The sequence below is a fragment of the Telmatherina bonti genome, assembly GCF_933228915.1.
Source record: "Telmatherina bonti genome assembly, chromosome: 20".
Taxonomy (NCBI): Eukaryota; Metazoa; Chordata; class Actinopteri; order Atheriniformes; family Telmatherinidae; genus Telmatherina; species Telmatherina bonti.
Window position 1 is genome coordinate 2,236,989 of NC_136618.1, and position 16,001 is coordinate 2,252,989.

The 16,001-nt window shown below is 57.8% G+C and overlaps 1 protein-coding gene across 2 annotated transcripts in view; it reads left to right on the forward strand.

Annotated features, from left to right (window-relative positions):
* The window catches only part of ncf2 (neutrophil cytosolic factor 2), a gene marked incomplete at its 3' end in the record, with an annotated part of 90,433 nt that overhangs the window by 7,869 nt on the left and 66,563 nt on the right, over positions 1-16,001 (forward strand). For both annotated transcript variants that reach the window (XM_079259453.1, XM_079259452.1), the window contains exons 5-13: positions 8,042-8,149; positions 10,042-10,101; positions 10,185-10,228; positions 10,636-10,777; positions 10,866-10,931; positions 15,299-15,365; positions 15,438-15,478; positions 15,556-15,698; positions 15,770-15,911. In XM_079259453.1, coding sequence (XP_079115579.1) covers positions 8,042-8,149; positions 10,042-10,101; positions 10,185-10,228; positions 10,636-10,777; positions 10,866-10,931; positions 15,299-15,365; positions 15,438-15,478; positions 15,556-15,698; positions 15,770-15,911 — 813 coding nt within the window. The remainder of the gene's footprint in view (positions 1-8,041; positions 8,150-10,041; positions 10,102-10,184; positions 10,229-10,635; positions 10,778-10,865; positions 10,932-15,298; positions 15,366-15,437; positions 15,479-15,555; positions 15,699-15,769; positions 15,912-16,001) is intronic.

Consider the following 16,001-nt stretch of genomic DNA (forward strand, 5'->3'; position numbering starts at 1 on the left):
GTACCAGAGCTCCCAGTACACGACCTGTACCAGAGCTCCCAGTAAAGGACCTGTACCAGAGCTCCCAGTACACGACCTGTACCAGAGCTCCCAGTACACGACCTGTACCAGAGCTCCCAGTAAAGGACCTGTACCAGAGCTCCCAGTAAAGGACCTGTACCAGAGCTCCCAGTAAAGGACCTGTACCAGAGCTCCCAGTAAAGGACCTGTACCAGAGCTCCCAGTACACGACCTGTACCAGAGCTCCCAGTAAAGGACCTGTACCAGAGCTCCCAGTAAAGGACCTGTACCAGAGCTCCCAGTAAAGGACCTGTACCAGAGCTCCCAGTACACGACCTGTACCAGAGCTCCCAGTACACGACCTGTACCAGAGCTCCCAGTACACGACCCGTACCAGAGCTCCCAGTACACGACCTGTACCAGAGCTCCCAGTAAAGGACCTGTACCAGAGCTCCCAGTACACGACCTGTACCAGAGCTCCCAGTACACGACCTGTACCAGAGCTCCCAGTACACGACCTGTACCAGAGCTCCCAGTAAAGGACCTGTACCAGAGCTCCCAGTAAAGGACCTGTACCAGAGCTCCCAGTACACGACCTGTACCAGAGCTCCCAGTACACGACCTGTACCAGAGCTCCCAGTACACGACCTGTACCAGAGCTCCCAGTAAAGGACCTGTACCAGAGCTCCCAGTACACGACCTGTACCAGAGCTCCCAGTACACGACCTGTACCAGAGCTCCCAGTACACGACCTGTACCAGAGCTCCCAGTAAAGGACCTGTACCAGAGCTCCCAGTACACGACCTGTACCAGAGCTCCCAGTAAAGGAACTGTACCATAGCTCCCAGTACACGACCTGTACCAGAGCTCCCAGTAAAGGACCTGTACCAGAGCTCCCAGTAAAGGACCTGTACCAGAGCTCCCAGTAAAGGACCTGTACCAGAGCTCCCAGTACACAACCTGTACCAGAGCTCCCAGTAAAGGACCTGTACCAGAGCTCCCAGTACACGACCTGTACCAGAGCTCCCAGTAAAGGACCTGTACCAGAGCTCCCAGTAAAGGACCTGTACCAGAGCTCCCAGTACACGACCTGTACCAGAGCTCCCAGTACACGACCTGTACCAGAGCTCCCAGTAAAGGACCTGTACCAGAGCTCCCAGTAAAGGACCTGTACCAGAGCTCCCAGTAAAGGACCTGTACCAGAGCTCCTAGTAAAGGACCTGTACCAGAGCTCCCAGTAAAGGACCTGTACCAGAGCTCCCAGTACACGACCTGTACCAGAGCTCCCAGTAAAGGACCTGTACCAGAGCTCCCAGTACACGACCTGTACCAGAGCTCCCAGTACACGACCTGTACCAGAGCTCCCAGTAAAGGACCTGTACCAGAGCTCCCAGTACACGACCTGTACCAGAGCTCCCAGTACACGACCTGTACCAGAGCTCCCAGTACACGACCTGTACCAGAGCTCCCAGTACACGACCCGTACCAGAGCTCCCAGTACACGACCTGTACCAGAGCTCCCAGTAAAGGACCTGTACCAGAGCTCCCAGTAAAGGACCTGTACCAGAGCTCCCAGTACACGACCTGTACCAGAGCTCCCAGTACACGACCTGTACCAGAGCTCCCAGTACACGACGTGTACCAGAGCTCCCAGTACACGACCTGTACCAGAGCTCCCAGTACACGACCTGTACCAGAGCTCCCAGTACACGACCTGTACCAGAGCTCCCAGTAAAGGACCTGTACCAGAGCTCCCAGTACACGACCTGTACCAGAGCTCCCAGTACACGACCTGTACCAGAGCTCCCAGTAAAGGACCTGTACCAGAGCTCCCAGTACACGACCTGTACCAGAGCTCCCAGTACACGACCTGTACCAGAGCTCCCAGTAAAGGACCTGTACCAGAGCTCCCAGTACACGACCTGTACCAGAGCTCCCAGTACACGACCTGTACCAGAGCTCCCAGTAAAGGACCTGTACCAGAGCTCCCAGTACACGACCTGTACCAGAGCTCCCAGTAAAGGACCTGTACCAGAGCTCCCAGTACACGACCTGTACCAGAGCTCCCAGTACACGACCTGTACCAGAGCTCCCAGTAAAGGACCTGTACCAGAGCTCCCAGTACACGACCTGTACCAGAGCTCCCAGTACACGACCTGTACCAGAGCTCCCAGTACACGACCTGTACCAGAGCTCCCAGTACACGACCTGTACCAGAGCTCCCAGTAAAGGACCTGTACCAGAGCTCCCAGTACACGACCTGTACCAGAGCTCCCAGTACACGACCTGTACCAGAGCTCCCAGTACACGACCTGTACCAGAGCTCCCAGTACACGACCTGTACCAGAGCTCCCAGTAAAGGACCTGTACCAGAGCTCCCAGTACACGACCTGTACCAGAGCTCCCAGTACACGACCTGTACCAGAGCTCCCAGTAAAGGACCTGTACCAGAGCTCCCAGTAAAGGACCTGTACCAGAGCTCCCAGTACACAACCTGTACCAGAGCTCCCAGTACACGACCTGTACCAGAGCTCCCAGTAAAGGACCTGTACCAGAGCTCCCAGTAAAGGACCTGTACCAGAGCTCCCAGTAAAGGACCTGTACCAGAGCTCCCAGTAAAGGACCTGTACCAGAGCTCCCAGTACACGACCTGTACCAGAGCTCCCAGTAAAGGACCTGTACCAGAGCTCCCAGTACACGACCTGTACCAGAGCTCCCAGTACACGACCTGTACCAGAGCTCCCAGTAAAGGACCTGTACCAGAGCTCCCAGTACACGACCTGTACCAGAGCTCCCAGTAAAGGACCTGTACCAGAGCTCCCAGTAAAGGACCTGTACCAGAGCTCCCAGTACACGACCTGTACCAGAGCTCCCAGTACACGACCTGTACCAGAGCTCCCAGTAAAGGACCTGTACCAGAGCTCCCAGTAAAGGACCTGTACCAGAGCTCCCAGTACACAACCTGTACCAGAGCTCCCAGTACACGACCTGTACCAGAGCTCCCAGTAAAGGACCTGTACCAGAGCTCCCAGTAAAGGACCTGTACCAGAGCTCCCAGTACACGACCTGTACCAGAGCTCCCAGTAAAGGACCTGTACCAGAGCTCCCAGTACACGACGTGTACCAGAGCTCCCAGTACACGACCTGTACCAGAGCTCCCAGTACACGACCTGTACCAGAGCTCCCAGTACACGACCTGTACCAGAGCTCCCAGTAAAGGACCTGTACCAGAGCTCCCAGTACACGACCTGTACCAGAGCTCCCAGTACACGACCTGTACCAGAGCTCCCAGTAAAGGACCTGTACCAGAGCTCCCAGTACACGACCTGTACCAGAGCTCCCAGTACACGACCTGTACCAGAGCTCCCAGTAAAGGACCTGTACCAGAGCTCCCAGTACACGACCTGTACCAGAGCTCCCAGTACACGACCTGTACCAGAGCTCCCAGTAAAGGACCTGTACCAGAGCTCCCAGTACACGACCTGTACCAGAGCTCCCAGTAAAGGACCTGTACCAGAGCTCCCAGTACACGACCTGTACCAGAGCTCCCAGTACACGACCTGTACCAGAGCTCCCAGTAAAGGACCTGTACCAGAGCTCCCAGTAAAGGACCTGTACCAGAGCTCCCAGTACACGACCTGTACCAGAGCTCCCAGTACACGACCTGTACCAGAGCTCCCAGTACACGACCTGTACCAGAGCTCCCAGTAAAGGACCTGTACCAGAGCTCCCAGTACACGACCTGTACCAGAGCTCCCAGTACACGACCTGTACCAGAGCTCCCAGTACACGACCTGTACCAGAGCTCCCAGTACACGACCTGTACCAGAGCTCCCAGTAAAGGACCTGTACCAGAGCTCCCAGTACACGACCTGTACCAGAGCTCCCAGTACACGACCTGTACCAGAGCTCCCAGTACACGACCTGTACCAGAGCTCCCAGTACACGACCTGTACCAGAGCTCCCAGTAAAGGACCTGTACCAGAGCTCCCAGTACACGACCTGTACCAGAGCTCCCAGTACACGACCTGTACCAGAGCTCCCAGTAAAGGACCTGTACCAGAGCTCCCAGTAAAGGACCTGTACCAGAGCTCCCAGTACACAACCTGTACCAGAGCTCCCAGTACACGACCTGTACCAGAGCTCCCAGTAAAGGACCTGTACCAGAGCTCCCAGTAAAGGACCTGTACCAGAGCTCCCAGTAAAGGACCTGTACCAGAGCTCCCAGTAAAGGACCTGTACCAGAGCTCCCAGTACACGACCTGTACCAGAGCTCCCAGTAAAGGACCTGTACCAGAGCTCCCAGTACACGACCTGTACCAGAGCTCCCAGTACACGACCTGTACCAGAGCTCCCAGTAAAGGACCTGTACCAGAGCTCCCAGTACACGACCTGTACCAGAGCTCCCAGTAAAGGACCTGTACCAGAGCTCCCAGTAAAGGACCTGTACCAGAGCTCCCAGTACACGACCTGTACCAGAGCTCCCAGTACACGACCTGTACCAGAGCTCCCAGTAAAGGACCTGTACCAGAGCTCCCAGTAAAGGACCTGTACCAGAGCTCCCAGTACACAACCTGTACCAGAGCTCCCAGTACACGACCTGTACCAGAGCTCCCAGTAAAGGACCTGTACCAGAGCTCCCAGTAAAGGACCTGTACCAGAGCTCCCAGTACACGACCTGTACCAGAGCTCCCAGTAAAGGACCTGTACCAGAGCTCCCAGTACACGACCTGTACCAGAGCTCCCAGTAAAGGACCTGTACCAGAGCTCCCAGTAAAGGACCTGTACCAGAGCTCCCAGTACACGACCTGTACCAGAGCTCCCAGTACACGACCTGTACCAGAGCTCCCAGTAAAGGACCTGTACCAGAGCTCCCAGTACACGACCTGTACCAGAGCTCCCAGTACACGACCTGTACCAGAGCTCCCAGTACACGACCTGTACCAGAGCTCCCAGTAAAGGACCTGTACCAGAGCTCCCAGTACACGACCTGTACCAGAGCTCCCAGTAAAGGACCTGTACCAGAGCTCCCAGTACACGACCTGTACCAGAGCTCCCAGTACACGACCTGTACCAGAGCTCCCAGTACACGACCCGTACCAGAGCTCCCAGTAAAGGACCTGTACCAGAGCTCCCAGTAAAGGACCTGTACCAGAGCTCCCAGTAAAGGACCTGTACCAGAGCTCCCAGTACACGACCTGTACCAGAGCTCCCAGTAAAGGACCTGTACCAGAGCTCCCAGTAAAGGACCTGTACCAGAGCTCCCAGTAAAGGACCTGTACCAGAGCTCCCAGTACACGACCTGTACCAGAGCTCCCAGTAAAGGACCTGTACCAGAGCTCCCAGTACACGACCTGTACCAGAGCTCCCAGTACACGACCTGTACCAGAGCTCCCAGTACACGACCTGTACCAGAGCTCCCAGTACACGACCTGTACCAGAGCTCCCAGTAAAGGACCTGTACCAGAGCTCCCAGTACACGACCTGTACAAGAGCTCCCAGTACACGACCTGTACCAGAGCTCCCAGTAAAGGACCTGTACCAGAGCTCCCAGTACACGACCTGTACCAGAGCTCCCAGTAAAGGACCTGTACCAGAGCTCCCAGTACACGACCTGTACCAGAGCTCCCAGTAAAGGACCTGTACCAGAGCTCCCAGTAAAGGACCTGTACCAGAGCTCCCAGTACACGACCTGTACCAGAGCTCCCAGTACACGACCTGTACCAGAGCTCCCAGTAAAGGACCTGTACCAGAGCTCCCAGTACACGACCTGTACCAGAGCTCCCAGTACACGACCTGTACCAGAGCTCCCAGTACACGACCTGTACCAGAGCTCCCAGTAAAGGACCTGTACCAGAGCTCCCAGTACACGACCTGTACCAGAGCTCCCAGTACACGACCTGTACCAGAGCTCCCAGTAAAGGACCTGTACCAGAGCTCCCAGTACACGACCTGTACCAGAGCTCCCAGTAAAGGACCTGTACCAGAGCTCCCAGTAAAGGACCTGTACCAGAGCTCCCAGTACACGACCTGTACCAGAGCTCCCAGTACACGACCTGTACCAGAGCTCCCAGTAAAGGACCTGTACCAGAGCTCCCAGTACACGACCTGTACCAGAGCTCCCAGTACACGACCTGTACCAGAGCTCCCAGTACACGACCTGTACCAGAGCTCCCAGTAAAGGACCTGTACCAGAGCTCCCAGTACACGACCTGTACCAGAGCTCCCAGTAAAGGACCTGTACCAGAGCTCCCAGTACACGACCTGTACCAGAGCTCCCAGTACACGACCTGTACCAGAGCTCCCAGTACACGACCTGTACCAGAGCTCCCAGTACACGACCTGTACCAGAGCTCCCAGTACACGACCTGTACCAGAGCTCCCAGTAAAGGACCTGTACCAGAGCTCCCAGTAAAGGACCTGTACCAGAGCTCCCAGTACACGACCTGTACCAGAGCTCCCAGTAAAGGACCTGTACCAGAGCTCCCAGTACACGACCTGTACCAGAGCTCCCAGTACACGACCTGTACCAGAGCTCCCAGTAAAGGACCTGTACCAGAGCTCCCAGTACACGACCTGTACCAGAGCTCCCAGTAAAGGACCTGTACCAGAGCTCCCAGTACACGACCTGTACCAGAGCTCCCAGTACACGACCTGTACCAGAGCTCCCAGTAAAGGACCTGTACCAGAGCTCCCAGTACACGACCTGTACCAGAGCTCCCAGTACACGACCTGTACCAGAGCTCCCAGTAAAGGACCTGTACCAGAGCTCCCAGTAAAGGACCTGTACCAGAGCTCCCAGTACACGACGTGTACCAGAGCTCCCAGTACACGACCTGTACCAGAGCTCCCAGTAAAGGACCTGTACCAGAGCTCCCAGTACACGACCTGTACCAGAGCTCCCAGTAAAGGACCTGTACCAGAGCTCCCAGTAAAGGACCTGTACCAGAGCTCCCAGTACACGACCTGTACCAGAGCTCCCAGTAAAGGACCTGTACCAGAGCTCCCAGTAAAGGACCTGTACCAGAGCTCCCAGTACACGACCTGTACCAGAGCTCCCAGTAAAGGACCTGTACCAGAGCTCCCAGTAAAGGACCTGTACCAGAGCTCCCAGTAAAGGACCTGCACCAGAGCTCCCAGTAAAGGACCTGTACCAGAGCTCCCAGTACACGACCTGTACCAGAGCTCCCAGTAAAGGACCTGTACCAGAGCTCCCAGTAAAGGACCTGTACCAGAGCTCCCAGTACACGACCTGTACCAGAGCTCCCAGTACACGACCTGTACCAGAGCTCCCAGTAAAGGACCTGTACCAGAGCTCCCAGTACACGACCTGTACCAGAGCTCCCAGTAAAGGACCTGTACCAGAGCTCCCAGTAAAGGACCTGTACCAGAGCTCCCAGTAAAGGACCTGTACCATAGCTCCCAGTACACGACCTGTACCAGAGCTCCCAGTAAAGGACCTGTACCAGAGCTCCCAGTACACGACCTGTACCAGAGCTCCCAGTAAAGGACCTGTACCAGAGCTCCCAGTAAAGGACCTGTACCAGAGCTCCCAGTACACGACCTGTACCAGAGCTCCCAGTACACGACCTGTACCAGAGCTCCCAGTAAAGGACCTGTACCAGAGCTCCCAGTACACGACCTGTACCAGAGCTCCCAGTAAAGGACCTGTACCAGAGCTCCCAGTAAAGGACCTGTACCAGAGCTCCCAGTAAAGGACCTGTACCATAGCTCCCAGTACACGACCTGTACCAGAGCTCCCAGTAAAGGACCTGTACCAGAGCTCCCAGTACACGACCTGTACCAGAGCTCCCAGTAAAGGACCTGTACCAGAGCTCCCAGTAAAGGACCTGTACCAGAGCTCCCAGTACACGACCTGTACCAGAGCTCCCAGTAAAGGACCTGTACCAGAGCTCCCAGTACACGACCTGTACCAGAGCTCCCAGTAAAGGACCTGTACCAGAGCTCCCAGTAAAGGACCTACTGGTTTTACCGCCTCGGCGCTGAACATGAAGGTAACTGATGTAAATGTTTGGCACAGAAACAGAAGCTGTTCCAGCTGGTGGCGTTCCCGTCCACCTCGCTGTTCCGACCCAACAAACATTACGTGGCGGAGCTGGAGAAGAAGGACTACCTGGGAAAGGCAAAGGTATGACATCACTGATTATTGATTATCCTGTTCGCTCCTCGATTGTATGGATTTTTACAGAACTTTATTTGTTGGCGTGTTTGGATTTGATGTCATAATGTCACATTTACCTCATCCGACATCACGCTGGACATCGTTCCATCTGGACATCGTCCATCTGGACATCGTCCCATCTGGACATCGTCCCATCTGGAAATTCGTCCATCTGGACATCGTTCCATCTGGACATCGTTCCATCTGGACATCGTCCCATCTGGACATCGTCCCATCTGGAAATTCGTCCATCTGGACATCGTCCATCTGGACATCGTTCCATCTGGACATCGTCCCATCTGGACATCGTCCCAACTGGACATCGTCCCATCTGGAAATTCGTCCATCTGGACATCATCCATCTGGACATTCGTCCATCTGGACATCGTTCCATCTGCACATTGTCCATCTGGACATCGTCCCATCTGGACATCGTCCCATCTGGAAATTCGTCCATCTGGAAATTTGTCCCATCTGGACATCGTCCCAACTGGACATCGTCCATCTGGACATCGTCCCATCTGGACATCGTCCCATCTGGACATCGTTCCATCTGGACATCGTCCATCTGGAAATTCATCCATCTGGAAATTCGTCCATCTGGACATCGTCCATCTGGACATCGTTCCATCTGCACATCGTCCATCTGGACATCGTCCCATCTGGACATCGTCCCATCTGGACATCGTCCCATCTGGAAATTCGTCCATCTGGACATCGTTCCATCTGCACATCGTCCATCTGGACATCGTCCCATCTGGACATCGTCCATCTGGACATCGTCCCATCTGGAAATTCGTCCATCTGGAAATTCGTCCATCTGGACATCGTCCCATCTGGAAATTCGTCCATCTGGACATCGTCCATCTGCACATTCGTCCATCTGGACATCGTTCCATCTGGACATCGTTCCATCTGCACATCGTCCATCTGGACATCGTCCCATCTGGACATCGTTCCATCTGGACATCGTTCCATCTGGACATCGTCCCATCTGGACATCGTCCATCTGGACATCGTCCCATCTGGACATCGTCCCATCTGGAAATTCGTCCATCTGGACATCGTCCATCTGGACATCGTTCCATCTGGACATCGTCCCATCTGGACATCGTCCCATCTGGAAATTCGTCCATCTGGACATCGTTCCATCTGGACATCGTCCCATCTGGACATCGTCCATCTGGACATCGTTCCATCTGGAAATTCATCCATCTGGAAATTCGTCCATCTGGACATCGTCCCATCTGGACATCGTCCATCTGGACATCGTTCCATCTGGACATCGTTCCATCTGGAAATTCATCCATCTGGAAATTCGTCCATCTGGACATCGTTCCATCTGGACATCGTCCATCTGGACATCGTCCCATCTGGACATCGTCCCATCTGGAAAATAGTCCATCTGGACATCGTCCATCTGGACATCGTTCCATCTGGACATCGTCCCATCTGGACATCGTCCCATCTGGAAATTCGTCCATCTGGACATCGTTCCATCTGGACATCGTCCCATCTGGACATCGTCCCATCTGGAAATTCGTCCATCTGGACATCGTCCATCTGGACATCGTTCCATCTGGACATCGTCCCATCTGGACATCGTCCCATCTGGAAATTCGTCCATCTGGACATCGTCCATCTGGACATCGTTCCATCTGGAAATTCATCCATCTGGAAATTCGTCCATCTGGACATCGTCCATCTGGACATCGTTCCATCTGGACATCGTCCATCTGGACATCGTTCCATCTGGACATCGTCCATTTGGACATCGTCCCATCTGGACATCGAAAGGAAGTTTTCCGTTCAAAGCCAGCTGAGAAGCCACGTTGACGCTTTGTCTGTTTGTTTACCAGGTTGTTGCCTCGGTTGTTCCTCAGGATGATTTCTCAGGATTTGCTCCATTACAGCCTCAGGTAGACTCATCTCCATGACGACCAAATGAAGTCCATTCTGAATGAACAAACACCGACTGACAATTGTTGTTTTCATCTGCAAGGTTGAGGACGGTCCTGCGTCTCCCAGACAACCCGAGGTTCTGAGGTACCGTTCACACAATAAGTCAGTTCCATGAAACTGGTTCTAATCATCCCTGGTTCTGAATGTCCCGGTTCTGTCTGAATGACCCGGTTCTGTCTGAATGACCTGGTTCTGAATGTCCCGGTTCTCTGTGAATGACCCGGTTTTGTCTGAATGTCCCGGTTCTGTCTGAATAACCCGGTTCTGTCTGAATGACCCGGTTTTGTCTGAATGTCCCGGTTCTGTCTGAATGACCCGGTTCTGTCTGAATGACCTGGTTCTGAATGTCCCGGTTCTGTCTGAATGACCCGGTTCTGTCTGAATGACCTGGTTCTGAATGTCCCGGTTCTGTCTGAATGACCCGGTTCTGTCTGAATGACCCGGTAATGACCCGGTTCTGTCTGAATGACCCGGTTCTGTCTGGCCTTTAGAGCTCTTGAAGGAGAACCCCACACAGTTCTGTTCGAGTTCTGTCCTGAGACCAGCGACGAGCTCGCCGTGGTTCCGGGAAACATTGTGTTTGTTCTGCAGAAAGGAGCTGATAACTGGGCCTATGTGGTCTTCAATGAGAGGGTAGGAACCAGAACCAGAACCAGAACCCACCTGAACTTAATGGTGTTGATGATAATGATGATGATGATGATGATGATGTCCATCACAGCGAGGACTTGTTCCCTACAACTACCTGGAACGTCTGGAAATCTCTCTGGCTACTCAGCAGACCCGGGTAAGTCCCCTCTGGACGTCCCCGACAGGACGTCCCCGTCAGTACGTCCCCGACAGGACGTCCCCCTCAGAACGTCCCCGTCAGTACGTCCCCGACAGGACGTCCCCCTCAGAACGTCCCTGTCAGTACGTCCCCCTCAGAACGTCCCCGTCAGTACGTCCCCCTCAGAACGTCCCCGACAGGACGTCCCCCTCAGGACGTCCCCGTCAGTACGTCCCCGACAGGACGTCCCCCTCAGGACGTCCCCGTCAGTACGTCCCCCTCAGGACGTCCCCGTCAGTACGTCCCCGACAGGACGTCCCCCTCAGAACGTCCCCGACAGGACGTCCCCGTCAGTACATCCCCGACAGGACGTCCCCCTCAGGACGTCCCCGTCAGTACGTCCCCGACAGGACGTCCCCGTCAGTACATCCCCGACAGGACGTCCCCCTCAGGACGTCCCCGTCAGTACGTCCCCGACAGGACGTCCCACTCAGGACGTCCCCCTCAGGACGTCCCCGTCAGTACGTCCCCGTCAGGACGTCCCCCTCAGGACGTCCCCGTCAGTACGTCCCCGACAGGACGTCCCCCTCAGGACGTCCCCGTCAGGACGTCCCCGACAGGACGTCCCCGACAGGACGTCCCCCTCAGGACGTCCCCGTCAGTACGTCCCCGTCAGGACGTCCCCCTCAGGACGTCCCCCTCAGGACGACAGGACGTCCCCCTCAGGACGTCCCCGACAGGACGTCCCCGACAGGACGTCCCCCTCAGGACGTCCCCGTCAGTACGTCCCCGTCAGGACGTCCCCCTCAGGACGTCCCCGTCAGTACGTCCCCGACAGGACGTCCCCCTCAGGACGTCCCCGTCAGGACGTCCCCGACAGGACGTCCCCGACAGGACGTCCCCCTCAGGACGTCCCCGTCAGTACGTCCCCGTCAGGACGTCCCCCTCAGGACGTCCCCCTCAGGACGACAGGACGTCCCCCTCAGGACGTCCCCGTCAGTACGTCCCCGTCAGGACGTCCCCGAAAGGACGTCCCCGACAGGACGTCACCCTCAGGACGTCCCCGTCAGGACGTCCCCGACAGGACGTCTCCCTCAGTACGTCCCCGTCAGGACGTCCCCGACAGGACGTCTCCCTCAGTACGTCCCCCTCAGGACGTCCCCGACAAGACGTCCCCGTCAGTACGTCCTCCTCAGGACGTCCCCGTCAGGACGTCCCCGTCAGTACGTCCCCGTCAGGACGTCCCCGACAGGACGTCCCCCTCAGGACGTCCCCGTCAGTACGTCCCCGTCAGTACGTCCCCGACAGGACGTCCTCCTCAGGACGTCCCCGTCAGGACGTCCCCGTCAGGACGTCCCCGACAGGACGTCCCCTTCAGGACGTCCCCGTCAGTACGTCCCCGTCAGGACGTCCCCGTCAGTACGTCCCCGACAGGACGTCCCCCTCAGGACGTCCCCGTCAGTACGTCCCCGACAGGACATCCCCCTCAGGACGTCCCCAACAGGACGTCCCCGTCAGTACGTCCCCGACAGGACGTCCCCCTCAGGACGTCCCTGTCAGTACGTCCCCGACAGGACGTCCCCCTCAGGACGTCCCCAACAGGACGTCCCCCTCAGGACGTCCCCGTCAGGACGTCCCCGACAGGACGTCCCCCTCAGGACGTCACTGTCAGTACGTCCCCGACAGGACGTCCCCCTCAGGACGTCCCAGACAGGAATTCCCCCTTAGGACGTCCCCGACAGGACGTCCCCGTCAGGACGTCCCCAACAGGACGTCCCCCTCAGGACGTCCCCGTCAGTACGTCCCCGTCAGGACGTCCCCGAAATGACGTCCCCGACAGGACGTCCCCCTCAGGACGTCCCCGACAGGACGTCCCCCTCAGGACGTCCCCGTCAGGACGTCCCCGACAGGACGTCTCCCTCAGTACGTCCTCCTCAGGACGTCCCCGTCAGGACGTCCCCGTCAGTACGTCCCCGACAGGACGTCCTCCTCAGGACGTCCCCGTCAGGACGTCCCCGTCAGGACGTCCCCGACAGGACGTCCCCTTCAGGACGTCCCCGTCAGTACGTCCCCGTCAGTACGTCCCCGTCAGGACGTCCCCGACAGGACGTCCCCCTCAGGACGTCCCCGTCAGTACGTCCCCGACAGGACGTCCTCCTCAGGACGTCCCCGTCAGGACGTCCCCGTCAGGACGTCCCCGACAGGACGTCCCCTTCAGGACGTCCCCGTCAGTACGTCCCCGTCAGGACGTCCCCGTCAGTACGTCCCCGACAGGACGTCCCCCTCAGGACGTCCCCGTCAGTACGTCCCCGACAGGACATCCCCCTCAGGACGTCACTGTCAGTACGTCCCCGACAGGACGTCCCCCTCAGGACGTCCCCGTCAGTACGTCCCCGACAGGACGTCCCCCTCAGGACGTCACTGTCAGTACGTCCCCGACAGGACGTCCCCCTCAGGACGTCCCAGACAGGAATTCCCCCTCAGGACGTCCCCGTCAGTACGTCCCCGACAGGACGTCCCCCTCAGGACGTCACTGTCAGTACGTCCCCGACAGGACGTCCCCCTCAGGACGTCCCCGTCAGTACGTCCCCGACAGGACGTCCCCCTCAGGACGTCACTGTCAGTACGTCCCCGACAGGACGTCCCCCTCAGGACGTCCCAGACAGGAATTCCCCCTCAGGACGTCCCCGTCAGTACGTCCCCGACAGGACGTCCCCCTCAGGACGTCCCCGTCAGTACGTCCCCGACAGGAATTCCCCCTTAGGACGTCCCCGTCAGGACGTCCCCGACAGGACGTCCCCCTCAGGACGTCCCCGACAGGACGTCCCCCTCAGGACGTCCCCGTCAGTACGTCCCCGACAGGACGTCCCCCTCAGGACGTCCCCGTCAGTACGTCCCCGACAGGAATTCCCCCGTCAGGACGTCCCCGTCAGGACGTCCCCGACAGGACGTCCCCCTCAGGACGTCCCCGTCAGGACGTCCCCGACAGGACGTCCCCCTCAGGACGTCCCCCTCAGGACGACAGGACGTCCCCCTCAGGACGTCCCCAACAGGACGTCCCCCTCAGGACGTCCCCGTCAGTACGTCCCCGACAGGACGTCCCCGTCAGTACGTCCCCCTCAGGACGTCCCCGACAGGACGTCCCCCGAAAGGACGTCCCCGAAAGGACGTCCCCGACAGGACGTCCCCGTCAGTACGTCCCCGACAGGACGTCCCCGAAAGGACGTCCCCGACAGGACGTCCCCCTCAGTACGTCCCCGACAGGACGTCCCCGTCAGTACGTCCCCAAAAGGACGTCCCCAAAAGGACGTCCCCGACAGGACGTCCCCCGACAGGACGTCCCCGAAAGGACGTCCCCGTCAGTACGTCCCCGACAGGACGTCCCCCTCAGGACGTCCCCGTCAGTACGTCCCCGACAGGACATCCCCCTCAGGACGTCCCCGAAAGGACGTCCCCGACAGGACGTCCCCCTCAGGACGTCCCCGTCAGGACGTCCCCGACAGGACGTCTCCCTCAGTACGTCCTCCTCAGGACGTCCCCGTCAGGACGTCCCCGTCAGTACGTCCCCCTCAGGACGTCCCCGTCAGTACGTCCCCGACAGGACGTCCTCCTCAGGACGTCCCCGTCAGGACGTCCCCGTCAGGACGTCCCCGACAGGACGTCCCCTTCAGGACGTCCCCGTCAGTACGTCCCCGTCAGGACGTCCCCGTCAGTACGTCCCCGACAGGACGTCCCCCTCAGGACGTCCCCGTCAGTACGTCCCCGACAGGACATCCCCCTCAGGACGTCCCCAACAGGACGTCCCCGTCAGTACGTCCCCGACAGGACGTCCCCCTCAGGACGTCCCTGTCAGTACGTCCCCGACAGGACGTCCCCCTCAGGACGTCCCCAACAGGACGTCCCCCTCAGGACGTCCCCGTCAGGACGTCCCCGACAGGACGTCCCCCTCAGGACGTCCCCCTCAGGACGACAGGACGTCCCCCTCAGGACGTCCCCGTCAGTACGTCCCCGACAGGACGTCCCCGACAGGACGTCCCCCTCAGGACGTCCCCGTCAGTACGTCCCCGACAGGACGTCTCCCTCAGGACGTCCCCGTCAGGACGTCCCCCTCAGGACGTCCCCGACAGGACGTCCCCGACAAGACGTCCCCGTCAGTACGTCCCCCTCAGGACGTCCCCGTCAGGACGTCTTTATGATTTGGTTTTCATCAGGAGGTCCAATGTGACCCCTGACTGTGTCCATGGCTATTTGACCTCAGACTTGGTCTAGGGTGACCTGATCCTAAGTGACCTGGTCTAAATGACCTGTGACCTAGTCTCTAGTGACCTCTGATCTGGACCAGGATGACCCGGTCCAGTGTGACCTCAGAGCTTCTCTGTGTTCAGATCAACCAGCCAGACCGAGGTGAGCCTCCGAGCCGAGAACCACCAACCAGACCTGCGAGGATTCAGGGTAAGTAAACCAACACTTTTCCAGACTTCCTACCATGCAGACGGGATAAAACCTGTTTTCCGCTTCTGTCAGGTCTGACTCCAGGAGACGGTGGCGGAGATGCTCGGAGGATGGTACGCTGAGGAAAATCCTCCATGCCTGCTCGTCGCTGAGCCCACACGATTAACAGAACATTCTGGTTTTCTTCCAGGAGTCTGCAGATGCTTCCTGTATCGTCAAAGTCCATTTCACCTTCAACTTCGCCGTCTGCATTGCCAGAGGTTCTCCGTACGGAGCGCTTCTGGGAAGGATCAGCAAGAAGCTGAACATTCCTGCAGCTGCAGTGACTCTCAGGTACCGGCTCTTCCCACCGTCAGACCTCTGATCCAGGTTCACTCTGCAGAACATAACGTGTCCGATTCCAGCTCCGAGGCCGGAGGACGGCATCTCGGCCACTCCAACATGGACGACCTGTGGAGGCGGACCGAGGCGGGACGCCTCAAAGTGTGGTGCAGGACTGGAGAGGTGGGCGGAGGGACTCCAGAGGAGTCAGCTGAGAGAGAAAAGGTAAGAATGAAACCAGCTCCTGAACCTGCCGTTCCACCAGTTATTATCCCAGACCAGCCGTTCCACCAGTTATTATCCCAGACCAGCCGT